At 37.9% G+C, this 27,624-nt stretch overlaps 2 protein-coding genes across 2 annotated transcripts in view; one reads left to right on the top strand and one right to left on the bottom strand.

Annotated features, from left to right (window-relative positions):
* Nucleotides 1-5,144: 5,144 nt before the first annotated feature.
* On the top strand, nucleotides 5,145-8,076 carry LOC127807815 (probable inorganic phosphate transporter 1-9). Its single transcript, XM_052345935.1, has 3 exons — nucleotides 5,145-5,307; nucleotides 5,381-6,434; nucleotides 6,936-8,076. Exons 2-3 carry the CDS (start codon nucleotides 5,743-5,745, stop codon nucleotides 7,882-7,884), a joined length of 1,641 nt encoding a protein of 546 aa, XP_052201895.1. The 5' UTR covers nucleotides 5,145-5,307; nucleotides 5,381-5,742; the 3' UTR covers nucleotides 7,885-8,076.
* The window catches only part of LOC127807816 (cysteine protease XCP1), a 40,729-nt gene continuing 21,174 nt past the window's right edge, over nucleotides 8,070-27,624 (bottom strand). Inside the window, exon 4 of the mRNA XM_052345937.1 lies at nucleotides 8,070-8,294. Within this exon, the coding sequence (XP_052201897.1) occupies nucleotides 8,245-8,294 (50 nt within the window). The 3' untranslated portion in view covers nucleotides 8,070-8,244. The remainder of the gene's footprint in view (nucleotides 8,295-27,624) is intronic.

The following is a 27,624-nucleotide window of genomic DNA, read 5'->3' as shown; positions in this document are numbered from 1 at the left end:
CTGAAGGCACAATTGTAAGTTCACTACCACCGCCACACTTATGTTTTTTAAAGTAAGAAAAAAATGAATTTTCAAAATCGTCCTCGTCATCCGCCACAATAGTTGGAGTAAACACTTCAGATGGTTCTCCAACATCACTTCGAGGTCCCAACTTTTTCTTATAATCCTCATATAAAGCATGTAGGGAATTTTTTAATAACAAAACTAAACCAACTCCTCTCTCACCCTGATACATCTCTTTCAGTACATATTCCATATATTATAACTTGTATCTCGGATCAAGCACCACAACAATATAAATTAAGCGATTTGTTTTGTACGGATCCCCCCAATATTTATCAAACTTTTCTTTCATTTTTATCGCCATTTCCACCATTTCAAAATCGTCACTCTCCAACCACCTTTGTAAGAGACAATGTATCTTACCAAGCTCATGAAGAAATGTGTTTGAGGTGACATATGATGAACCCGATACTCGCAAAGTTAGCTCATAAAAATGTTTCAACACTTTGACAAAAAGTCTGACCTTATTCCAATCCTCTAACTTCGATCTCCCATCAATAGTAATAACTTGGTTCAAGTCAGTATTCCAATTACTTGTACTGAGATCAAGTTTAAAACAAGGATCTTCTTCATCAAATCTCTCAAAAGCCCTCTCAAACTTGTGAGCAGTCTCTAACATCAAGTAGGTGGAGTTCCATCTAGTTGTAACGTCCAACGATAACAAGCCCTTACATTCAATTTTTTCCATTTCAGCACATTGTTTGAATTTTCTCAATTTCGCTGGGGATTGTCTAACATATCTCACTGCATCCCTAACTTTTGTTATCGATTCATTTAGGTCTTTCAACCCATTTTGTACAACTAGATTTATAATGTGAGCCACACACCTCATATGCAAATATTACCCATTCATAATGCTAGTATCCCATTTTGCCATTTTTTTTTGAAATTAGCTACAACAACATCATTTGAACTAGCATTATCCATTGTCAAAGTAAAAACTCTATCAAGTTCCCATCCCATGAGACATTTTTCAATTGCCATAGCAATGGCATCACCCTTATGATTAGATATTGGACAAAAGTTTAAGATTTTTTTCTTCAAAATCCAAGTATTGTCAATATAGTGCGCTGTCAAACACATATAATTAATCATTTGAATTGAAGTCCAAGTGTTAGTGGTTATTCAAACTCTTTGACAAGAATTTTTTAACTCATTCATCATGTTCAACATCTCTTCTTTGAATAACTCAAAACAATCACCTGTCACAGTCGAACGTGAAGGAAACCAAAATTTTGGACAAATAACATTCACAAAGTGTCTAAATCCCTCACGCTCAACAAACTTGAAATGTAACTCATCTACCATCAGCATACGACCTAAAGCCTTTCTTGCGAGCATTTGATCAAATTTCCAATTAACCACTGAAGCAACATTATCACTACCCTCTCTCCCACCCCCTGTTGTAGTTGATTGAAAATATAATTCCATTTGACGAGATTCTAATGCATGAGGGTGTTTCTTACAATTTCTCATATGATTCCTTAAAACTGTAGTCCCATTTTTTTTGGGATCACAGTGGAACTCCTTAGAACAATAGTTGCATCTCCCTTTAATCTCACCCTCTAAATTTGTAAACTTGGTAAAATGATCCCAAACGTTTGACCTAGCTCTTATTGGTTTTCTTTTTGTCTTACCAAGTGATGTTGTACCTCTATCATTTTCTAGTTGGCTATCTTGGGTTGGTGCTATTGGTGGTGCAGGCCTTGAACTATCATCCACACTAGAGATATTTGTGGTGTAAGTCATGTCTTCTTCTCTTGCCATCTAAAATTAAATTAATACAATTGAAAATTGTAATTTTAATTAAAATGTATTTAAAGACTAAAGAGTAAAGACTAAAGAGTAATTTAATTTAATTTAAATATTTTTAAAGACTAAAGATTATAGTTGGAAAGGGCATCTATGTACATAAATTAGGAAACCCAACACATGAAAAAAAGGATCAATTACAAAAATATCATATAGGAGTATGACTTTACGTACATTGCAAGATAAGGACGTTGAGTCTGCCATTTCGAATGAAGTACCAGTGTAATAACACTTATACTCATTGTTACATTACAATAATATTATCAAAATTAGTCTCTTTCAAATAATAGTAATGTTGTCATTACTATTATTTGAATGGCCTTGGAAGGATAGCCTTAGTGGGGTTTAAATAATACCACCACTAGCATCCATAGAAACCTGTGTTCATAAGTAGTATACTGTTCAGTCTGTATTGTGCAACTATGCAAGGATATTCTGCTGTTAATAACTTAATTAAATGTATTGTTAATTAAATGTATTCTACTATTAATAACTTAATTAAATAGTGTTATTAATTAAATGTATTCTGTTATTATAACCTAGAGAGAGAGAGAGCCAAAAAAGAAAACATAAAGCAGAAGAGAAAACCTTAGTTTCTAATTCCAGTGAGTTCTTTTCTTTCAATTAAATGTATTCTATTAATTAAATGTATTCTAGTTTTAGTGAGTTCTTTCAATTTTACATAGATTAACATAAATCATGCATATTTATCAACTGATTAACAAATTAGGAATGTAGTCTTTTCTCATCAATAAATTAATAATGAACCTCAAGACAACACAAAATAAAGAAATAAATATTTAATTCTATCCAACCAAACCAAACACAAAAATTTCACAACTATACATTTTAATTAATCGATCGGTCAACATAAGTGACTCGCAACAGTGTACTGTGTACACGAAGTTAAGACTTAAGACTCAAAACCACAAAACAAAACAAAGTTACAAAACCACAAAACCAAACCAACTCCAACTGTCGTTTGTTGAGTAGCAGTAGCATATCAAAACCAAAACCACAAAACAAAACCACAAAAACAAATAAATCAAAAAATACCTTGGAGTGGACGGAAGATGGAAAGCAGACAGATGGTGACGATCGACGCTAATATCTGCAAAATCAACAAACAAGTTAAATACCAGAGACTCAGAGAGAGAGAGATAAAGAGAGAGAGAGAGAGAGGCGATGAGAGTCATGAGACTCACCTGTCACCTATGTGACTGGTTAATGTCTAACAGTAAAGGGAAAGGCGGCGGATGGCAGAGGCGACGAAGGAATCGAGGGTGACGGAAGGCGGAGGCGACGAACGACGGCAACAGCGACGGTCGGGGTTCGGTTCGGAATGAGGGGTTAGGGTTTCCGATTTCGCTCTCTCTCTCTTTGAACTCAGGAAGCTTCTCGATCGAACGGACTGACCTAAGGTCGGGTTGGGTATATGGGTTCTAAGCGCAAAACGACGTCATTTCAAGAAATACAAAACGACGTCGTTTTAGATTTCGGTCGGTTCGATTTCTTTGGGTACGCAGCCGAACAAACTGAACCGCAAAACTGAACCAGCCAAAAACCAATCTAAAAACCGAACCACAAACCACTAAGCTAAATAATCGAACCGAACCGGTCGGTTCGATCAGACCGAAAAATTGCACACCCCTAAATATATATAAGTATTTATTACATTTTATGTAGATATTAAAATAAAATATAATAAATATATATTATTGAAAATAGAATATCTAGCTGGGTCTCCATCTCACTCTCAATTAACCCACATGTGGTGGAGATTTGGGTTTCGTTCACATAAGATGAATTTAGTAAAGTAAGGTGAGATAAAGTGCGATGAGTTTCAATAATTAGTGTTTGGTAAATATTTCAACTGAGGTGAATTAAGGTAGCAAAATAACAAAAAAAAAAGAAGACATAAAATTAGTCATGAATATTATCTATATATATATAAGTTATAATAATTTATAATTTTAAATATAAAATCAAAATTCAATTAAAACTATATTTTTTATTTCCTTCAATCAACATTAAATAAAGTTTGATTAATTTTTTTTACTTCTCAACATTTGTGATTAAAGAATGTATAATTAATAAATCTATTTTACAAAAATATTTAAAAGTAATGTGAAAATAAATATATTTTCTATATATGTATATTATATAAATATAAATATAAAGCAAGGAAAAGTATATATATATATATATATATATATGTGGGGTGGGTTTTATTAGGATATATATATATATATGTAAGGAATTAAAATTTGTTGTAGTTATTGACAAAATTAAAATATATTTAAAAAGTAGAGTTTATTGTATCTCTGGACCTCAACTTTTCCAAATTCAACCTATCAAAATTGTGAGGTTAAGTTTTTGCCTGCCTTAAAACAATTTATATAGGGAGCATTAAATTTTGGTCTTTGACCCTCGAACCAACAAACTCTAGGCTAAACGGCCCGTAGATTTGGGTTTTGACTGAAACAATACAAATAGTACGTACAACTGCCAGAGCCAACAATTAAACCAAGATGATGATGAAGATGAGAGCCGCCATACGCTACGCTAGCTGATATTGTTAAGTTTATTAATTATACATGAATCATATATAGCAGCAGCCTCATCCATCCTTTGAAATTTCTTTCACTTACTAAAACCTAATTAACAACTATATATATATATATTGGGACATATATTATATTCTTCTCATTCAAGGCTCGTTTGGTTGGCATTTTCTGTTTCTATATATATATATATATATATTATTTCTCTTCCTTAATTATCCGAGAATAGACACCAGACGACGTTTCTTAGAAACTTACAAGGTCAACACGCACAGTTGGAATTAATGAAATTAAGGCCCCAACGTACTATAGTAGTTTGCTGCTGGTTGGTTAATTGAGCTTTCAATGGACGAAGTGACAGCAGCTTTTTAAGCCATTCATCTCAGAATTCGATGCCTACTCTACTCATTCTCTCATGTCATGCTCTCTATTTATTACACAAAATTCATATTCGTCCATTTAAAAGTCATGCATCAAGCTGCGGTCATTGCTTGCATGTGCGAGGGTCCACGCGGTGTCGTGTATATATATATATATATATATATGTGCGTGTGTGTGTGGCCATTTGGCTCCTGCAGGCGATTGATTTTTCCTTTCCATCTCAGCATTTAATGAAAGTATGTCCGTATCCAATAAGACAACCCTAATCTTTTGTCGTTGCTTGAAGCTTGACATATATGACCGCGACTCGATCGGCATTACAGTTTTCTTCTCCGGTGGAAGAAAATTGATTAAGAAGAACAAATTTTGCCAATCAACGTATATGCCATATTTATGTAACTTATTAACTTGTGAGTCTGTTGTAAGAACTGCAACACAGCCGTCCAGGACGAGCGCCGCCGATGAACTCGTGGCTCGATCAACGGAGGTTTGGATTTATGTGTGTGTATATATATATCATAATTATTAATTAACCATCGGGCCTTCATGTATATACGAAGGAGAAACCAAGGCTAGAACATGCGACGACAAACCCGACAGGATTAACCCTCTAAGCCTTGTCTCCAGACGGAGCAAAGTGAAAACCTCGAATGAACGTCTCCGCAAGTCCTTGTCACCACATACAATAAAATGAGACGAAAAGTATACTAGTTAATCGGAAACGAGAGCAACATCAAAGGGTCTTGATTCGTATTTTTCCATGGAATAATCTTTCCATCCCAACCTCCTAGTCAGTCAACGAAGCCGAAGCTCCCTCCAGCTTTCGTCTACCTAACCCGGCCTGTATCAGAATATATATGTTTAATTACTTGAGCAATTGATCTTCTCTTGACCCAGAGAATCATTCAGTGAAGCGAAGGCCATGGCGTTGAAGGTGCTTTCGGCGCTGGACACTGCTAAAACGCAGTACTATCATTTCAAAGCGATTATAGTCGCCGGGATGGGCATGTTCACCGACGCCTATGACCTCTTTTGCATTCCGCCGATCATGCGACTGATCGCGCGCATATACTACCAGGACGTTGGAAAAGAAAAAGGCCCGCCCATCTTCGTTAGCTCCCTAATGGTGGGCATCCCTCTGTTGGGCACGGTGATCGGAAAGCTGGTGTTCGGCCGCCTCGGCGACTGCTTCGGCCGTCGGAGGGTTTACGGTCTGGCCCTGACGTTGATGGTGCTGAGCTCTTTGGGGTGCGGGTTTTCGATATGCACAAAGCCGGGTTGCGTGTTGGCGAGTCTAGTATTCTTCCGGTTCCTCCTCGGGATCGGAATCGGCGGCGACTACCCACTGTCGGCGACGATCATGTCGGAGTTCGCAAACAAGAGGACGCGTGGCGCGTTTATAGCGGCGGTGTTCTCGATGCAGGGGCTGGGGATTGTGGTGAGCAGCACCGTCACCATGGTGGTGTGCTTGATCTTCGAGGCGGCGACGAACCCGGGGCCGAACCAGACTCCGAAGGTGGCGGCCGACTTGGCGTGGAGGCTCATTCTCATGATTGGGGCTCTGCCGGCCGCCTTGACGTGCTACTGGCGTATGATGATGCCGGAAACTGCCAGGTTAATTATTTTATTCACTATATATTCTATGGATTAGTTTTGATTTGCTCGCGCGCCTCTCCGATGATTTCTTGCATGCTTTGTTGACTTTTCACTTTCTTAGTGTCCTTTGTCTAACTAACTAAAGAGAGGAGTTCCATTATTGGGTTGGTGACTTGGCAATTAGCATCATCGATCTTTTATCTTTCATATATAAGTATCATTGAAAACGTACCCTCCAATTTCAGACATAATTAGCGGAAGCCGAATAAAAGGGGAAATTATATTATTGAGCTTAGTATTATCCTAGAAACTTTTGAGTTTTTTTATCTGACTATAGGCGAGATATTAGCTATAAATATAAAATGAGAAGAAGAAATGGGTGTCTACTAACTAATAGTTAACAACTAGTCTAAGATTTGATATATTATAATGTCATTCTAGTGTAAGATCTTGATTAATTTTTCTATTTATAGGGTGTTAGGAGTACTAATTTAACTGGTAGTTTCACTTTATTTACAGATATACAGCGTTGGTGGAGCAGAATGTTATTCAGGCAGCGAAGAACATGGAGAAGGTGCTAGATGTTTCCCTGAGCCAAATCGCAGAGGATGCCGAATACCCACAAAACCCACCTCCATCTTACCCCTTCTTCTCCAAACAATTCTTCCGCCGCCACGGCCGCGATCTCTTCTCTTGCTCCGTATCCTGGTTTCTCGTCGACATCGTCTTCTACAGTACCAACCTCGTCCAGGCCGAGATTTACGGCAAGTACTTTCCCAACAGGCAAACGCAGATTAATCCCCACAACGTCAATGCCTTTCGCGACGCCTTCAACGTCGCCAAATTCCAAGCCCTGCTGGCAATTTGCTCCACCATCCCGGGCTACTGGGCCACCGTCTTCTTGATCGATCGCATCGGCAGAGTCAAGATCCAGATGATGGGCTTCTTTTTCATGGCCCTCGCACTGTTCGCCATGGGAATCCCCTACGCCGCCTACTGGCACGACCACATCAAAAACAAAGGATTCCTGTTCCTCTACGGCATCACCTTCTTCTTCTCCAACTTCGGACCCAACACCACCACCTTCATAGTCCCGGCGGAGCTCTTTCCGGCAAGGTTCCGGTCCACGTGTCATGGCATTTCGGGGGCGGTTGGGAAGGTCGGAGCAATAATCGGGGCAGTGGGAATTCTATGGGCCGTTCATCAGCATGAAGACGCCGCCGACAGCTCTGACTTGAAAAAGACGCCGATGTTGGTCGCGTTGCTGGTTCTAGGGGGAGTGTGCGTCGTGGGCGTGGTCGTAACCTACTTGTTTATGTTCGAAACCATGGGAAGATCACTGGAGGAGAATGAGAAGGATGAGCCGACGGGTGAAAATGATAATGTTTGCTTCTTGAGGTGTTTTAACACTGGTTGGTGCATGGCCGGCCAGGGGTCTAATTTCGTCCGTGAAGTTGGAGCTGATTGAAGAAAACTTGACCGTGCATGCTTTCCTACCAACCCTATATATATATATATATATCTTCTGTTGCTTTTGTGTTACCTCTATCTAGTTAATTATAGGTTTCGCCTTCTTGTACAGCTCCTCACTTCTCTAGTCTCAGAGTCTTATCTATATATATATATAGCATATATATATAGCAAGTATTGTCTTTTCTTATTATGGTCAGCAACCAGCAACATTGTTTGATAGCAAACAGGAGCGTATAGCCAGTTGAAGGGAACAAAAAGCGTGGTTAAATTATTGAGAAGACAACAACGTGTTCTTCATATTAGAAAGCAAATGATGCGGATAAGCAAAAGGGAATTATATATATATATATATATATCACATCTTTTTGGTAGGGTAAGAAGCCATCTTGTTGATGCCACAGAGACCTTCAGGCTTGCCCGTGCTTCTCTTCATCCTTATGTACCCTTTCTCTCCCCATTTGGGTCCCCATGAATTCTTCACAATTATATAGTCCAATCCCCTGCTCGTTCCGTATCCAACCGCCGTTACTCCATGATCCAGCTCGCTTCCGCAATGCCCATCGAACACACCACCACTGTAGAACTGGAAATCTCTACCAGAAGCCTCGATGGCCACACTTAGAGGCTGGTTGGCAAGGGCCTTCAACAGGCTCTGCTTGTTCTCTGGAACATCATGGTATCCACTGATGGTCACCACATCCGAAATTCACTATATATATATATATATATACATGTCGTACAACGTGATGATTTATTAGTCCCATATTCTTGAAATCTTCATGGCTCAAATCCACGAACTCGTTCAGTCCAAGCCAGTAGTTACCGTTCTTCTTGTTCCTCTAGTCTATGTGCTTCAGATTGTCCCTGAAAACCTCAAATCTGTGTAGCTTCTCTTCAAGGCTTCTGTGAACCTTGCCGTGTTTGGCCATCCATGACTCGAAGAGATCAATGTGCTTATCTATGGAGGTCAGATCATCCGGAGAATAACCCACGATGGAGAATTCACGGGCGAGAGATGAACAGGCGAGGAGGAATGATGAGATCATGGAGGTGGAGAAAAGATAAATTTGGAAGATGATGAGAGAGCCATTTCAGCTGTAATTAAGGGGGAAAGATATATAGGAAGTCGAATATTGGATGAAGATGAAGTGAGAGATGAAGGGGATTTTATAAGCCATATTTGTTGGTCTTGCTTTGAAGCAAAGCTGTTGCATCGATCGTCAGCATTCAGCAATATACCCAGTCTTTAAGCTTGGTTCTTTTGGCAGACTTGAGATCCAAGCATCTCCCTGTTCCCTCATACATGCATGATACAATAATATTATAGGTAATGTAACATGATGGTGTTGCACCTATATCGATATTATATTATATATATATAGGTCTACAAATATATATAAATCAAGCATTAGTAATTTTATTAATTAATTACAGGGTATATGAATAATGGTGGACTGTCTACTGAAATTGAGACTTGTGGTTAAATTTTACTGTCATTACTCTTCTCTCGGTGGATTCGAACTCCAAATCTTCACTAGGCTGCACATATTGATGGTTGCGGTAATGCTTATTCAACGGGGATTGCCTTTTGTTTGTTTGCTGCATTGGTTTCAGATGAACCTTAAGTAAGCAAATCGTGGGTGGAGTGTGCGTATCTTGTTTGTGTATCCTTAGATTGCCCATAAGTTTGTCAAATGGAGCTATAAGGCTAAAAAATTTTCAATTTAATCCAATGAGTGTAACCTAAGAGTGAGCTTGAAAATGAGGTGATCATTCTATTAAGAATGAATGAAACTATGTGGTGCAACTTCTGATTCCCGGAAACATTGAAATAGTGTATTTTCAATGCTTCTGAAATGTTTCTCAAACCAAAATGCTAAGGAACACAAAAAAGAAAACATTTTTGGGTCGTTTTTATAATTTTAAAAATATTTTAGGGCTGTTTTGCTATTAAAAAAATATTAAAATTGCATTTCAGAAACATGTCCAGTCGCCTAAACTAAATCTTTAGCCCTAAATTTGTTCTTCTTTCTTTCATTTTGCAAAACCCTGAATGCTCTATTGCTACCATTATCGTCCTTTCATCTTCTTGCAATTCTGTCATTCCGTCAACCATCGTTGTCCTTTTATTATTTTATAGATCTTCCATCATTCCATCAACCAGTGTTGTCCTTTCGTCTTCTTGATTTCTGTCGTTTTGTCTGCCACCATTGTCTTTTCGTCTTCTTGATCTTCCGTCGTTCCATCTGTCACCATTGTCCTTTTCGTCTCTCTTTTCATCTGTATGTATGTATATTCATGCTCCTAAATATGTATTGTGTATGTATATATATTTTGTAAATGTTAGTATAGAGAAGGAGACTGAAGATGAATTGATGGAAATTTTATAAATTTTAAATTTTATATATTCCGTAATTGTATGTATAGAAGTTATATATATGAATGGATGATGAAATTTATGTTTATATTTCACTGAATAACTATTATTTTTATCATTTTTTATATAAAAATTATATTTACAAAAAGATTTTTATATTTTTTATTTCATATTTTTCACAATTTTATTTTTTATTTTTTTAAAAATATCATTTTTTTTATTTTTATTTCGTATCATAATAATTTACGTACATCCTCGGATGGAGCAAGGTTCAGCCCTAAAAGTATTAGATGCCCAGTTGCTCAGAAGCTTACAAATAAGAAGGAATTATGATTTGTATACAAATATATATATATATATATATATCACTAGAATAATAAGATAATGATACATAATTTTACGTAAAAATTCTAGTGTCTGAATAATTGGGCTTGTGTTTTTAAAAGCTTTCAAGTTGCTAGACGCAGGCCCATGGAGACAGTCAAGGCCCAAAATATATCGGACATGTTTGGTAGAAATGATAGCAATGGGCCAAATGAAGCAGGCGGCCCAAACTCGCATGCATTTTGACCGGTGATGTGATGAAATCCACTACGAGTTGAGGGCCTTGTAAAGAAGGGTAGATGTCTCTCTTACTAAATGAGTGTACATATAAATAAATTTGTATGGTTTTATATAGTGTGCGTAATTTGTCGTGAAAAGTAATGGCTACTAAAGTCTAAGCCAAGTGCAGAAGTAGGGGTCCGTGCATGAATCATTTTTCAGAGTAGAAGTGGGGCGGCAGCAGCAGCAGGAACTATGTCTATTATGTCTATTACATACACATATTAAGGGAAAATGATATAAGAGAGTGAGAGTGTAATATATATATATATATATATAGAGGTAACGACAAGGGGCAGCTGCTAACATATTGCTGCACTGCTAGCAACTGAAGTGGTGTGTCAAATGGCAGAGCACAGCTAATATGGTCCTTGCAGCCGAAACATCATCCAATGTTAGGATTAGGGCACAATTACTACAAAATGATATGCCAGAGAGAGCCCTCCTTGCCTGGTATTGTCTTAGTGGCGTTGGCAAGCAAGAATAAAGAAACAAAGCAGAGCCGTTAGAGACAAAAGAAAGCTCTAGCCGGGCAGCCGAAGGGTGTCGTCAACATAAGTGGATCTTTGTTTTTTCATTTTGATGCGTCATGAGAAAAAAGGTCAAAAAATAAATGAATAAATAGATCAACACACCTTAATCGAGACGACGTAACAATAGAGGGTCGTAGGAGATCTGCGACAAGTGGCCAATATGGCTCACAGGCCGGCAAAGAAGGTAGCAGAGGGCCTCGCGAAAAGCTCGACCCAATTGCCCTCGCCCCCGTGGCCGCTAACCGAAAATCTCTCAAAATATTCTAAGAAAATGATAAACAATTATCTATAAATAATTCTAATTATGAAATGATTACAAAATACGAGAATAAACATCATTTATAAGAATTCGAATCTTAACAGAATTCTAAAAAGTGAAGATAGACGTACGTTATCCGTAATAAATCTAATCTTGGAATACTTCAAATTACTCTTGCTCCTTTATAGATAGATAGATACTCATTTCAAAAAAAGTACGTATCTAATATTGGTATTGTTGAGTCAACTTGCTTTATTTAATTTTCAATTAAGTTTTGATAATTAACAAAAATAATATTTTATACCTATTTATTTTTGATTAATTTATAAAATATTTTGGCATATTATATGTATTATCAAAACTATTATTTTGAATTAAAATGCATAAATTTTTTTATATAAAAATATATTTTTTAAAATGCTATAATGAACGGTGAACAGTGATCTGACCATTGTAAACAATGATCCGATCATTGAGAACAGTAATTGGACCGTTGTGAATAGTGATTGGACCATTGTGAACAGTGTTTTTTAGCAAATGCTTATAAATACCCCCAAACTCTTTTTGAAGATAATTCATTATTTATTTTGCATATCCGAAGCACCCACAAGGTCCAAAACACTCTCAAGTAAAAAATCAAGCAATTCAAGGCTCTCGAAGCTACATTGTACATCTATTAAAGAGCCGTAAGACAAGAAAAGAAACATTTTAAGTCTTCTACGACAAATATAAATTTCTCCAATCGAGATTACTGAATTAATTATTTATATTTCATTGCCTTATATTTGTGCTTAATTGCTTATTTATTTGGGTCTAATTGTGGACAAATATTTGTATCCATAAAAACTTGTTATGGATTGTATTGATTTTCTAGAATCGTTAAAATCTAGATGTATTTACTTTTTAAGGTAAGGTAGGGAAAAAAACCTTGGTGGTGGTTTTCTTAGAATTCGTTGTAATCTAGGAGTGCATTTAGTTTTCAAAGTGAGATAGTGTGAAAACTTTGGTGAGATTAGTGAAACCTAAGGGTGGTTGAGATCTTAGGAGAATGGAGTAGGTGTGTATCGAGACACTAAATCACTATAAATTATTTTGTGCATCATTCATTTATTTTTGCTATATCTTGTGGCTTGCAATTCATTAATCTCAAACTCACATATACATAGTTATAAAACCTTAATTTGTTTAAAATTAAATAACAAGAATTTTAATTAAGTAAATTGACAAAAATTTTAAACATTCAATTCACCCCGGAGTGGCCATATCCTAAAGGACCAACAGATGTAAATTATGCTCTACAATTTGCAGCAACTTTAGCGTTTAACTTAAGCATTGAAGTGTTTGCGCAGAGACCCTCTTGCACCTTTTGAGTATTTTTTTTTCTTGCAGACTCAAGTGGTTAGACGATGACATTTCTCGTTAAATAAATTTATTGTCGTATATTGACAACAATAATTGACACCGTCTGTGAGAAACATACAAAAAGTCATTCAATTAGTTTGCAGCGGCTCAAACGAAAAGCACCACTAATTAATAGAATCAGGAATGAGCAGTTGAGGCTCAATCCCTGAGGTATTCACTCGGGGCATGAGACGGTTTCTCACACCCCACGAGACCACCTCAAATAGCCCACCTCACACCATTCGTTATTTCCAACCCCAGGGCCCTCCAACTCCCATAGCCAATTAGGAATTCACCCCAGGCATGCCATGGATGTGATCTTTCTGCTGCACCATGTTGTTAATAACTTGTGGATGCATGTACTCTATATAGCTTATTATGCAATCCCTCATCTTTTGAAGGGATGAGTTTGTAACTTAACCCCATTATGTAACTCTAGTTGTGTACAATGAAAAACAATCGACGATTTTCCAGTTTAACCTTGGTGGTGTTGGAAATAGCCACCTTTGTAGTTTTAGTGTTGGGCCTTCCTTAGAGTTAGATTATTTCTAGATAATTGGAAGCTTAATGTACTTAATGAATTATACAAGACCGAACATACCTTATGAAGTAAGTTAAGTAGATATACAAGCAACCCAAGTAATGAACATTGGAGTGCTTTTCTTAGAGTACTAGCAATACAAAAAAAATTTGCTACAGCTTTTCAAAATTATCGCAAAATTAAAAAAAAATAAAAATTTAGCAATGGTTTTCAAAAAATTGTCGCTAAATCAAAAAAATAATTAAATTAAATTAATATTTGCTATAGTTTTTGAGAAATCGCTGCTAAATTTAAAAAATAGTTAAAAATTAAAATTAAATTAATATTTACAGCGCTTTTTCAAAATTGCTGCAAAATTCATTACAAAATTTAATTTTGGGATAGTTTTTGAGAAACCGCCGCTAAATTTAAAAAAGAATTAAAAAATAAAATTAATTTAACATTTTTCAAAATCCCCGTAAAATTCATTACAAAATTTAATTTTAAAAATTAAAAAAATATATAATATTTTAATAATTTAAAAAGAAATATTTAAAAAATATATAAAATCTTATTTTTATTTGTTAATCAATTAATTAATTTATTTTTAATTTATTCCATTATCTTTTTAAAAAATAATCAATTAATTTATGCCTTTTAATTTATATTAAAAATATAAAATATAATTATGAAAAATGGTGGTTGGATTAGTATATAATTTATATGCCCGAATGTATAACAAGGATGCTTCGCAAATCAGATGGTTTTGTACGCGCACGCGTGTACGAGAGTTCTCAAGTTCAAAATTGGGGAAGGAAAGGATGCTGGAATTACATTTCCAGCATTGCCACGTGACACGCGAACATAAGGCCACAAGGTACGCAGGGGCCAGGCGCGGGTACTAGCACGTGAGACCGTGCCTGCAAACGAGGCTAGGCGCGGACGATCAGGCTTGCAACCTGGTCACCAACTCGCACGTGGGTGCAGGAAACAACGACGATTTTGAAATCGTCGTCGCTAAAAGTCAAAATTTTTGAATTTTTTTTTACGGCGGTTCTGAAACCCGCTACTAAAATTCCCACTAAATCACTTATTTTGTGACAGTTTAAGAACCGTTACAAAAAATATAATTTGCGGCGGTTACTCCAGCAGTTGCTGAAAATTGCCACTAAATGCTCCATGACACTTGATTTAGTGACGATTTTTAAAATCATCGCAAAATGCAAAAACAAACTGTCGTTAAATGCTGATTTTTTTATAGTGTAGATTACTTGAAGAGAACCAAAGAGTATGCAAATGCAATACATTATGTAAAATATCCTCTAGTCATTGAAGGACATAGTGATACAAATTGTATTTCAGACATTGATGAATCTAAGTTAACTAGTGGTTATGTATTTACTCTTGATGGTAGTGTTAGATCTTGGAAATCTTCTAAGCAAACGTGTATAGCTCGTTCCACTTTGAAATCAAAGTTTATAGGTTTAGATAAAGTCAGAGAAGAAGTAGAATGGTTAAGATATTTCGTAGAAGATATTTTAGTATGACCAAAATCGGTGCTCGCAATATGCATTCATTGCGATAGCCAAGTAGCTATAGCTAGGGCACAAAATTTTGTGTATAACAGTAAGTCACGACATATTGATCGCAGACATAATATCGTTAAGTAGTTGCTCTCTTATGGAACTATATTAGTTGATTTTGTGAAATCAAAAGATAACCTAGCTGATCCGTTTACTAAGGGGTTGTGAGAAATAATAGACACCCAAGAGGGGTGTAACACCCTGCTCTCCCAGAAGGGTGTTACGTAACGTAAGATTCCGGGGATATAATTTTTTTTCCAAATAAAAACCCATCACAAAAACCATTCCCCGAAGATCCTGTTACACCTTCTCAGTATATCAACTATAAACCATCAATAAACTAAGACAGGTTCACCAACATAAATGCAGAAGCTAGATCGAAACCTTAACAGGTCATAACCAAAACCACTTTATTTATAATATAAAGTCAAACCAACATTTACAAGACGTCCTCAAATTAAACAACATTATTGAAAGCGACATATTACAAGCTATTAACTAATCGCCGTCACTTCTCGGCAATTCCTTTTCCTTTCGCATCGCTACCTTCACCTGAAACGTTTGAATATTCCAGGGACTTAGTCCAAATTAGATGATGAATCATCTAAGTGAGAGTTCAAAACACATTTTCATGAATCAATGTAAGACATGAAATAAACCAATACACCCGGTAAGCTCTAGCTTAAGAGAATCCCCAGCGCTTAACCCTACCACGGGAAAAGAGCAATCTCTCTAAAAGCTATGCCACCATATCGACTCGACGACAAGACGACGCGACGTGATTCTAGCTTAAATGGGGCTGCCAACGCATCTCACCAGATTACGTTCTCACCTTAAGCATCCAGGAACCATCATACAATCCCAACTCCAAAATTTCACATGGATCACCTTGTCATCCTAGTGCAACTTTCCTAGCCAAACAGCCTGGCACAGAAATCAAGGCGGCTATCCTGACATGCTCACCAGCATTAGATACCCCTATTATTCCGTCATGCCCTTGAAAAATTACGGCTACACTATCCAAATAACATCCTAGGCTAACATCCCACATGAACAACACGGTATGAACCACCTAGTCATCATAGTGCAACTTCCCTGACTAAACGGTCTGGCATGGAAACCAAGGTAGCTATCCTGACATGCACACCAGCATCAGATACCTCTATTATTCCGTCACGCCCTTGGAGAATTATGGTTACACTATCCAGATAACATCCGAGACTGACATTCCATACGTACACACAAAACTCAAGACAATGCCACATTTCACAATTTAATGTATCATATAAACAACAATTTTATAAAATGCAATGCATAATTTCAAAACATTTAGGGACGAACCTCCCTCATAAACCAACCGTCACCGGTTACCATTTCAATGCACAAAACTATTTTGCATGAAATCTCCACATGTTCAGATAAAACAAGCACAATAAATCAAGTTTTGGGGGCAAACACTCACCTTGAACGAAACTCAGAACACCTCAAACCTTGTGTCGAACCTAGACTTTTGTGCAACTCCTCAAGTCTTTTGACCAAACCACTTCCTTACATGCCTTCACGTGCTGCTCAAGTGTTCTGTGCGTGTGATACTTTGCGTATGCTTAAAAAGGCCACTTTCCACTAAACCCGAAGCACTCTTGTATAGTACGAACTTCTCACAATTTCGAATGAGAAACCTTTGGCCATGAACCCCTATTTATAGGTTTTGGAAACTTAGCCACCAAGAAACACATATTTTGCAATAATTTTGAATCTTCCAAAATCTTTTTCAATCATTCCAAATCTTATAAGATCTTCTGCAATCATTGTAAATCTTCCAAGATATTATATAATCATTACCAAATCTTCTAAGATATTCTGCAATCATTCTAAATCTTCCAAGATATTATATAATCATTAACAAATCTTCTAAGATATTCTGCAATCATTCTAAATCTTCCAAGATATTATATAATCATTAACAAATCTTCTGTAACCATTCTAAATCTTCTAAGATTTTCTACAATCATTCTAAATCTTCTAAGATATTCTGTAATTATTCTAAATCTTCTAAGATTTTATGCAATCATTGTTATCCGATTCAAATCTTATTCAAATCAAATCTTTATCCATATTAAATCATATCCAATCAAATCTTATCCTCAAAGTCATCATGAGCCTTCATCTTATCTCTAACGTCATCATGAGACTTCATCCTTATCTCTAAAGTCATTATGAGGCTTTTCCTGAATTTCTCAAATGCCCTTAGTAAAAAGGTTTCAAGAATTACACTTTATCCCAAACTTTTAATTGCACTTAGACTGTAATACTCGAGAAATTCTAAAGGACTCAAGGGTAAATTATCTTAGGAGCAAAAATGAAATTTAAGGATAAATGAAAGGTATAATGGTAATTTATTACCGTATGAATGACCGAATTGACTGGAGGGAGTGTCCTGCAGTCGAGATGTCAAGGAAAAATGATGTGACATTAACAAGCACCCCGAGATAGGATTTATGGTGCCAAAAGAAATCGGATCGGGAACAGTTTTCGGTATAGCAAAATAGCAACTGCTAATTAGGCTGTGATGTGTGATTTAAGCATAATTAATTCAGGCAAGTGTACCCTAGTCAAATATGCGTATAGTGATGAAAAGATGTCGATCCCACGAGAACTAGATCACAATACCAAAACGATTCTAAATTAACCTAAGTTGAACCAATTAATTAATTGATGAATAAAAAGAAAAATAAATGGAAAACTAGATTCTTTGTGAGAAAAATTAATTAATGAGTGCATTAGGGTTTAGATTTCATTTAATCTGGGTTATGTAATTATTTATTCAACCCGATTCAAAATCACAAATACCTTTACAATATTTTATAATTATTTGCATGTGATGGTGGATTTCCCTTAATTAATTAATAAGTTTTCTCAAGTCATATTAATCCTTTATTAATTCAATTTCACTGTCAGATTTCTGAGCAGATATCAACAAAATAAATAAGCATCAAGTTCTTTGGAAACCTCTAATCTCGGAAGGGGATTTGACTCACTAAGCTTCCTCGATTCTCACACATGAGCTAATCATCTTTCGATCTCATAGTCAAACATGTGATTTATATTGCCTATGGATCTAATTTATAACAATCCTTTAGTTAGTCATGCATAAATCATTAAATCATTAAAAGGTGGCCAATCTTTTAAAGCATTAAATGCAACAATATAAATTCCTCATGCAAATAATAATCGAGTTTTGAATCGAACCAAACAAATACTCACATAATTCCAGAATTAAAATCCATCCAAACCCTAGTTAAAATAAATTAACTAGACATTATTAACATAAAAATAAAAACAAAAAATTGAAGAAACAGAGAAGAAACTTCCTGCCCAGATCTAAAACAGATCTGGGTCAGCATGTGTGTGCGTGGCTTCTTGCGCCGCCCGCTTCCAATCTACCGTTTCCTCTTTTCCTTCACTGTGCGCGACTTCAATCTTCATTTTGATGTGTACCGCAGGAGCCCTCCTTCTGATTTAATCTCCAAAATCCAGCGTCCAGAAGCCCTCTTAATTCCTCTCTGTGCGCTGCTTCCACACCTCCTCCAATTCCATTCAATCGTGTGCACGGTCAGCCCTCATTCATTTCAATTTCTCACTGTGCCACAGAAAGTCCCCTCTTCAATTCCTTTTCTCCCTAATCCAATATAATAATATATATATATATATATATATAGGAGATGCACGGATGCCCTAGCTTCAATCCCATTCTCCTTTTTATTTTATTAATATATTATTATATAAACACACACACAAACCACACACTCACATTCACGTCACTGTAATGATATATATATATAAATATTATAATTCAATATATAATATAATATAATATACAAAATAACATATATAATATTTAATATACTGTTAAATATAATAACTTTAATTATATTATAACTTTAATTATTTAAAATATTTATTTATTTATTTATTTATTTTAAAATCAATTTTATAATATATATATATATATATTTTTTCTTTTTACGCCCAAATCTTCAAATTAATTTCCTTTGCCGAGTTCCTACAAAAAGAGATCGAAATAATATAAAATCCATATAAATACACATTTATGTAGGAAAATTAACACAAGGTCAAGATAAAAATTAGATAAAAATATATATATAATTGAGCCTTATCAGGCTGCAATACCGAATTGTTATAAACGACTTCCGAGAAGTCAATGAAAGCTTGAAGAGGCTTCGGTCTTTCATAAGGAACAACCCTTCAGTGGTTTCAGGAAGAAACGAAGAGGTTTAGGGCCAAAATAAAGATTCGGGCCTAAGAGTAATTTCTTAATTTTGCCGGAGGGAGGTCGAAATGATATTTTTTCGGAATCTTCGGGGATGCAATGAAAAGTATAGAACTTATAGGTCGCAATGGCAATATTGGGAAGCTTCGGGGCTTCAAGGAAAAGACCAAAAGTTCAAATGAGAAAAGATAGAGGTCAAAGTGCAATTTTCAAAAGTTGAAGATGGAGCAAATCTGCCATGGCCGACCAAGCTTTCTCTACCACCTCCCATCACCGAATTCGGTGGTGAGAGACTCAATGAAAGTGGCCTAGGATGCTCTTGGGTCGAGCTTAGGCCGACATTGGCCAAGATGATGACCAATTTTGCATGATTTTTGGCCGTTTTGTGGATGAAATTCCAATACCTTGAATCCATGTTTGGTGGCGTTTTTGGACTAATCTGGGGTAGGTAGAAGCCTCAGGGAGGTTGGATCGACCAACCACGAGCATTTGGAGGGTCGGGGTTGCCTATAAATAGAGGTTTTTGAATTAGTCGAATAGAGTGAAAAATTAAACTCTCAGATCCGAGAGTTTGGGCAAAAATTGAGAGCAACGGATAAGGGGCTTTTGTTCCCCATGTCCAGAGGATCATTCCTGTGAAGTTTGAGCAATTTTCGTTGAGAGATGAAGGAGATATGGAGCTTCGTCGAAAAAACGAGCTTCGCCGGAAAATAGCTTCGAGCAGTCTGAAAATGGCTCTATTTGTGGGATTTTTTGGTATCATCTTGTAGAGGATGAAAAGAGGAAGCCATAGGGTCAAACGGGGGGGGGGGGTCAATCGGAGGTCAGATAAAGGAGATATGGCCATTAAACCGAAGACAGCGCACCAATCCGGCTAGCTGGATGTTGAAGAAGATCGGCGCGTGGGGCACACGCGCCAGCTGGGCCCCGCAAGTGGGGGCGTGTGGAGCACCTTGTTTGGGCGAGTGTGGGCCCGTCCGGGCTCCAAAAATTATGAAAAAAATTTCTAAATTTCTCTAAAATCGAGATCTAGGTACTGTAAAAAAATATTTGAATTTAGAGTTCTATAAGTCTCGATTCTAGCATCAAAGTGCCTCGTTTTGCGTGAAAACGCACCATCCGGGTAAGTCCAGTATTTTTTCCTTGAATTTTAAAGTCTATTATGAATTGTTGTGAAGATAGATTTGAGAAAATAATCTCGATGTATTTATTGGGATTTTCAGAAGGAAAAATGAAAGAAAATGAAGGAAAATAGGAAATAAATGGAATATTGAGGATATTTAGTAATAAATGTCATTTTTTATGTTGAGGTAATCGAGATGATGTGATTGGTACAACTTTTGAGAGTTGACACGAAAATTGAGGTGATGCACGTTTTTCGAGGAAGTTCGAACTTGTGCTAAAGGTGAGTAATTTTATCCAAAATATGGTTTTGTGAGTTTCCCTATCCTAACGATGATATTGCGAGTGATTTTCTCACAAGAACTTATATTCATGATACGTTTGTTATATACGCATGTTGTTATAAATGTAATATTCATTTTGGCATATTGCATGGAAAGTTGTGAAAGTTGCATGACACGATATTATTGTTACATTGATATTTGTGCATAGGAATGAGATGTCGCCCCAGAGTGTAGCCGTAATTCCCCTAGGGCAATGATGGAATAACGTTAGGCTTATCTTGTAGAGGTTCGAGATTTGCCTAGGATTCCGTGCCGAGCTAGCCGTAATTCCCCAGGGCAATTATGTCTTGCATCATGCATTCGTATATATATATATATTTTGGACCCTCACTAGAAGTTTCATCTTCTAATGGGTTATGCCTCTGGAATATTCTACGTTCCAGTTTTAGACTTGCAGTTAGGGCAAGGAGCAGGTTGAGATATGACGGCACGTAATGGCGTGGCCGATGATTCAGCAAGCTATCTCGGAGATGTTTTAGCTGATATTTTATTGATGATTAGTCTTGTTAGAATATTATAGATTTTTCATGTATTAAGGCTGTTAAAGATATGATGTAATATATGGTACGAATTCTTTATGATATAATATAAGTGAATTGATTATGTACCATATCAGGTTTCGATTTTAAGCTTCCGCGGTTATGATGATTACCTGTCTTAACTTATTGATTCTTATTTAGTGTGTTGAGAAGGTAAAACGGGATTGTCGGGAGATAGTTTATAAAAAAAATATATATATATTCTCGAAATTCCTAAGTTATTTAACACTCGGAAAAGCAAGGCATTACAGTTAGTATCAGAGCATAATTGTTAAAGACATAGGAAATGTCTGAGCCTTGAGTGACTCTAGTATGGTCGATATTAGAGCGAACCTAAGGAAAAGGTCGCACGTGGCTAGATAAGCAAAGCCACCGTAAGATTTGGGTATTGACGGTTACTGGATAAGTGTTGTGTAGTGGAAGTGCATGTCTAGGAAAGTTCTGGCTAAGGAAAGACTTGGTACTTAAGTGTGTCCGTTTGTGACCCACCTCTCTTTCTTGAGAACTTACCTGGTGTACTATTCACGAGCAGACACTATTTCAGTAGACGACTACTATTCCTGGTGAATAGTAAAATGCCTGATAGAAGCTAGTGCAAGATTAGTCTGATGGCCTAGTTGTCAAGATTAAGGATCGAAGGATAAGGATTTTCGAGGATCATTTAGCATCTCGAAAATATGATGTAAGGATAAGGGATTCAGTGGATTGGATCGAACAAGAGGCCAAATATGGCCAAATGATGGCATGTGAGCGCGTCAATTAATGAACTGAAGGTGGTGCAACCAATGTGACTTGCGAAGACGAGATAAAGAAACCCTAGCAGCGTGGCGACACAGCTGGTTGGGTGTTCACAGTGACAGATCTGGATTTAGGGACCAAGGCAGAAGGCTTGTAATGAGCTTATGATCAACGTACCGGGGAAGCGTGTAAACTGTCTTACGGTATGGGTCTGGGACCCAGGGTCTAAGTTGCTTAGTGAACTGCCGAGGAGATGATCAAATGCTGAAAAATTGGGGTAACACAGTAGGGTTTGTACCTTGTGGAGAATTCCAACTTCCAAAGGTCTAAGATGCGAGATGTATCACTAGTTACTGTTGACCGAGGCCGGAAGCCTAGGAAATTAACCTAAGGTAAGATGAGTTGAATATGGACCGAGTGTCCTATTTAAAGGATTACATCGAGGTTCGTGGTCACCTTTGGGAATGATGACACGACAAGAAATGGGAGGCTCGAGGGCCTAGAATGAATATTCTTGCAGAATGAGTTGGACTCATGGCAACGACAAGGAATGATAGCTCTAGGAGGGCTATAACAAGACCGTGCAGTTTTCACCCAGGACGTACCCATGTGAAGGTCAACGTATGATGTAGGGCTAAGCTTACTATGTGATCAGGGTGATGATGACAGCTTGTGTGCTGGTTGACGGTAAATGTAGTGCATAGGAAGAACTAATTTAATGGTCGGGTGCCGATAGTCAACTGGATCTGAAGAACGAAATGCGAGAGTTAGTGGATTCTTGGTAAATAAGATTTCAGGTAGTGAAGCAAGGCTAGTCTAAAACCTTGAGTTGTGAGATGGCAACCTCAGTTCAAGGTAGAGATCGGGTACCAAAAAAGAAAGAATTAATTGATCGGTCGTATCGACCGAAAAAGAAATGATAAGGACCCCTAGTCAACAACGGTCGTGACTATGGTTCAGTGTGTCTAAGGAATCAGGTAGAGTTGTCGGTAGTCAACTCGATAAGGTGAAATTGATGAATGGTAGATTGAGAGCCATGATAGTTAAGGAAATCGAGTTCACAAAAAGTGATTAGAACCAGATGTCGTAAATCTGATTCAGGATTTTCGGAGATAAAGTGATTTGAGATTCTTGAGGAATTTCTTGAGGATCTTGGGATTCGTGATGGAACTTTAGGGTTTCATGACGGGATCGAGGAAATCAAGTGATGGCAGATGTGCCAGGATGACTGGTCTAAGTAAGGGAAGCTGCAGACCTAAATCGATTAAGCGATACGAGATTTTCAAATTTTAGAGAATGGAACTCTCATATGGCTAAGACGGTTAGTCTAGCCCTGGTAAGTAAATTGAGAGATGTATAGCTAGACAATCATTAAAATGATGTCAGCAAGTTATGAAAATAAGGAGCCTATTGATATGAGGTGTAGGCACTTGCGGTTAGTGAAAAACTGTAAGAAAAATACTAGGATATATTCTCGGAAGATTTAACGGAATTATTTTTAATGATGAAATTGCCAATGATAGCTTGAGGTTATTGGATGCTTAGCTATGGGTGACTTGATTAAAGACGTGAATTATCAGGTGATAATTAAGAGCTAATGTCTTTATCTCGATTTGTTAAATTATTAAAACAGCTGCAAGAGGCTAAGATATTTGATGATCAATATACAATCGAAGGTAAGACAAGGGAATGGAACGTTAAAGCATCCAAAACATAATATACATTCCATATGTTCAAACGGTTACAGGAAAGCAAGCCGTACAATTACTCAAAGGAAAAAAAAAGAAAAAAGAAAAAGAAACCATAAAACTAATGATGATGCCGATGATGACAACAGTTGCCAAACACAACAGGTCCCAGCTCATCGATGTCATCTGGGGGTGGCATCTGGCTACTATTGGCTTCACCAGGGTAAGGTGGAAGAGTAGTCTCTGGGACATTGGGATGAGGGACATCCTCTGGGATGATAGGAAAATCGAAATTCCAGCTTAGGTTTTGAACAGGTTGAGGAACAGGTTGGGGATGTGAAGAATAATATGCAAATAGTGAATTTTGCAAATAAGCTCGATAAGCTTGTAACTCACTAACCTGCTGCTGAATGGCAAGAATGTGAGATACACAGCCATAGACAGGATCCTGAAACCGAGCTTGAGCTTCAAATAAGAGTGTCATAACAGTTGCAAGCCGGTCACTTACTAGAAGATGAGCCAGGAGGATAGAGGCAATTCTGGCACCAAAAATGTTGTGGATGGCAGCCAAGTGAGCGAATCCTTCCTCATGACAGAAATAAGGAGCAAAGATACAGTGTGGAGAACACTGTCTCCTCAAAACTCGGCATGCACCACATCGAAATGGGTCGAAAGTTGGCATAATAGATCTAGGTTCTGGCTAAATCTAAACAAATCAGATATGGGTCGGAATAGATATGGGTTAGATCTAATAGATCGAAACAGGGATGGGTCAAACCTGAAGCGGATCGAGTCGGGTTGGATCGACCCGGATCTGGCAGTAGCGACGAGGACGGCAATGGCGCGGTGGCGGCCGAGGGAGACCTGGCGATGGCTGGCAGCTGCGCGGTGGAGCAAGCGACGACGGCAGCGTACCGGATCTGGCCAGCGCGAGGGCCGATTGGGCCGGCGATGATGGCGAGGAGGAGCTGCGATCGGCGGCTGGGGCATAGAGAAGCGCACGATGGCTCACGGTCGATGGCGAAGCAGGCGATGGAAGCAGTCACGGAGGGGGCGGCGGCGGCTTTCGGGGGTGGCAGCGACGCTGGAAGGCGGCGACGATGGTTCTCGCGTAGGGTTGGTGCGTTGCAGAAGAAAGAAGGAAGGAAGAAGAAGAAGAAGGAGAAGAAGAAAGAATGGGAAGAAAGGAGAAAATAAGAAAAAGAAAAAAAAAAGAAAAGGAAAAAAAAAGAAAAGAAAAATAATTTTCTTTATGGGAAAAAAATATTTTATTGTTCTGGAGATTTTGGAAAGAAGAAAAAAATTATCCGGACACGTAAAAGTTGAGTTCGAGGCTCTTCGGGTATTTATAGTCCCGACCCTATGTTTCAAAACATGGAACAATGTAGGGTTCGAAATGAAATTTTATCGAACCAGATTTCGAAATAGAATGCTAAGATATTTCAAATAAGGTGTTTTGTCAAGCTGTTGTTAGAAGGTTGTGATTGGACACTTTGGAATAGTTATGCCTATAATAGGAATCGTGGGAAGAGTCTAATGAGAATAACCTGCCGGGTGCAAAGAGAGTTTGAGATAGTTTAAGGGATCGGGTTGCGTGTTAATGCAACATGACCAAATCATCACGTGTGGATTACACCAAGCACAAAGAAAACTACTCGGTGTATGACCTGGAGCTAGTAGATGTGGTATGTACTCTCGAGGTTATAGAGACACTACCAAAATGATGGGACATTTGATGTGCTCACGAACCACGAGGAGCCTAAAATATGGGTTCTCGCAGAAAGAGCTAAACGAGAGGTAGCGACAGTGGATGGAGTTCCTTGAGGACTACGACTACACTACTTCGTATCACCCGGGGTGTGGCAAAGAGGTGCTTGATGCATAGCTTGGGTTGATAGTTGTGAGTGTTAGATGTTAGAGGCTTGTTGGCCTGCTGACTATGAATATAGTGCCAAAAGGATTGTCTGTTTTTAACGCTAGCCTGGTTGTTTAGCTGGATTTGATGAATGAGATACGAAAAGCATGTGTGATTGATGATTATGGTTAGCCCAAGGGTTATGATTTTTGAGATGCAAGATGGCATTCTTCAAAGTTTCGGGGTAGGATGTGTGTGCCTAGGATGTAGGAAGATATGTGGTCGTCTGTAAAGAGACACAACAGGAAATTATGTAAATGGCACGGTATGCTTGTAAGCATCGGACGTGTAAGAAATGCAAACTGAAGTATATTTGTCAAGGACCAAATGGACGTTTGATTTGAAGTATTCGGGTAATAAGCTGTGTATTGCCTTAGTTATCTGAATGGTCAGATGAAAATTTCGAGGCCGAAATTTCTTTAAGGAGGGGTGAATGTAATACCCGAGAAATTCTAAAGGACTCAAGGGTAAATTATCTTAGATGCAAAAATGAAATTTAAGGATAAATGAAGGGTATAATGGTAATTTATTACCGTATGAATGACCGAATCGACTGGAGGGAGTGTCCTGCAGTCGAGATGCTAAGAAAAAATGATGTGACATTAACAAGCACCCCGAGATAGGATTTATGGTGCCAAAAGAAATCAGATCGGGAACAGTTTTCGGTATAGCAAAATGGCAACTGCTAATTAGGCTGCAATACCAAATTGTCATAGACGACTTCCGAGAAGTCAACGGAAGCTTGAAAAGGATTCAGTCTTTCATAAGGAACAACCCTTCAGTGGTTTCAGGAAGAAACGAAGAGGTTTAGGGCCAAAACGAAGATTCGGGCCTAAGTGTAATTTCTTAATTTTGCCGGAGGGAGGTCAAAATGATATGTTTTTGGAATCTTCGGGGATGCAATGAAAAGTATAGAACTTATAGGTCGTAATGGCAATATTGGGAAGCTTGGGGGCTTCAAGGAAAAGACCAAAAGTTCAAATGAGAAAAGATAGGGGTCAAAGTGCAATTTTCAAAAGTTGAAGATGGAGCAAATCTGCCATGGCCGACCAAGCTTTCTTTACCACCTCCCATCACCAAATTCGGTGGTGAGAGACTCGAGGAAAGTGGCCAAGGATGCTCTTGGGTCGAGCTTAGGCCGACATTGGCCAAGATGATGACCAATTTTGCATGATTTTTGGCTGTTTTGTGGATGAAATTTCAATACGTTGAATCCGTGTTTGGTGGCGTTTTTGGACTAATCTGGGGCAGGTAGAAGCCTCAGGGAGGTTGGATCGACCAACCACGAGCATTTGGAGGGTCGGGGTTGCCTATAAATAGAGGTTTTTGAATTAGCCAAATAGAGTGAAAAATTAAACTCTCAGATTCGAGAGTTTGGGAAAAAATTGAGAGCAATTGATAAGGGGCTTTTGTTCCCCATGTCCAGAGGATCATTCCTGTGAATTTTGAGCAATTTTCGTTAAGAGATGAAGGAGATATGGAGCTTTGTTGGAAAAATGAGCTTCGCCGGAAAATAGCTTCGAGCAGTCTGAAAATGGCTCTGTTTGTGGGATTTTTTGGTATCATCTTGTAGAGGATGAAAAGAGGAAGCCATAGGTTCAAACGGGGGGGGAAGGGGGTCAATCGAAGGTCGGATGAAGGAGATATGGCCATTAAACCGAAAGCAGCGCACCAGTCCGGCGAGTTGGATGTTGAAGAAGACCGGCGCGTGGGGCACACGCGCCAGCTGGGCCCCGCGAGTGGGGGCATGTGGAGCACCTTGTTTGGGTGAGTGCGGGCGCTTCCGGGCTCCAAAAATTATGAAAAAAATTCCTCTAAAATC

This window comes from Diospyros lotus, chromosome 8, assembly GCF_014633365.1.
Source record: "Diospyros lotus cultivar Yz01 chromosome 8, ASM1463336v1, whole genome shotgun sequence".
Classification (NCBI taxonomy): Eukaryota; Viridiplantae; Streptophyta; class Magnoliopsida; order Ericales; family Ebenaceae; genus Diospyros; species Diospyros lotus.
The sequence above is the reverse complement of the archived record's forward strand: the minus strand, read 5'-3'. Positions and strand labels throughout refer to the sequence as shown.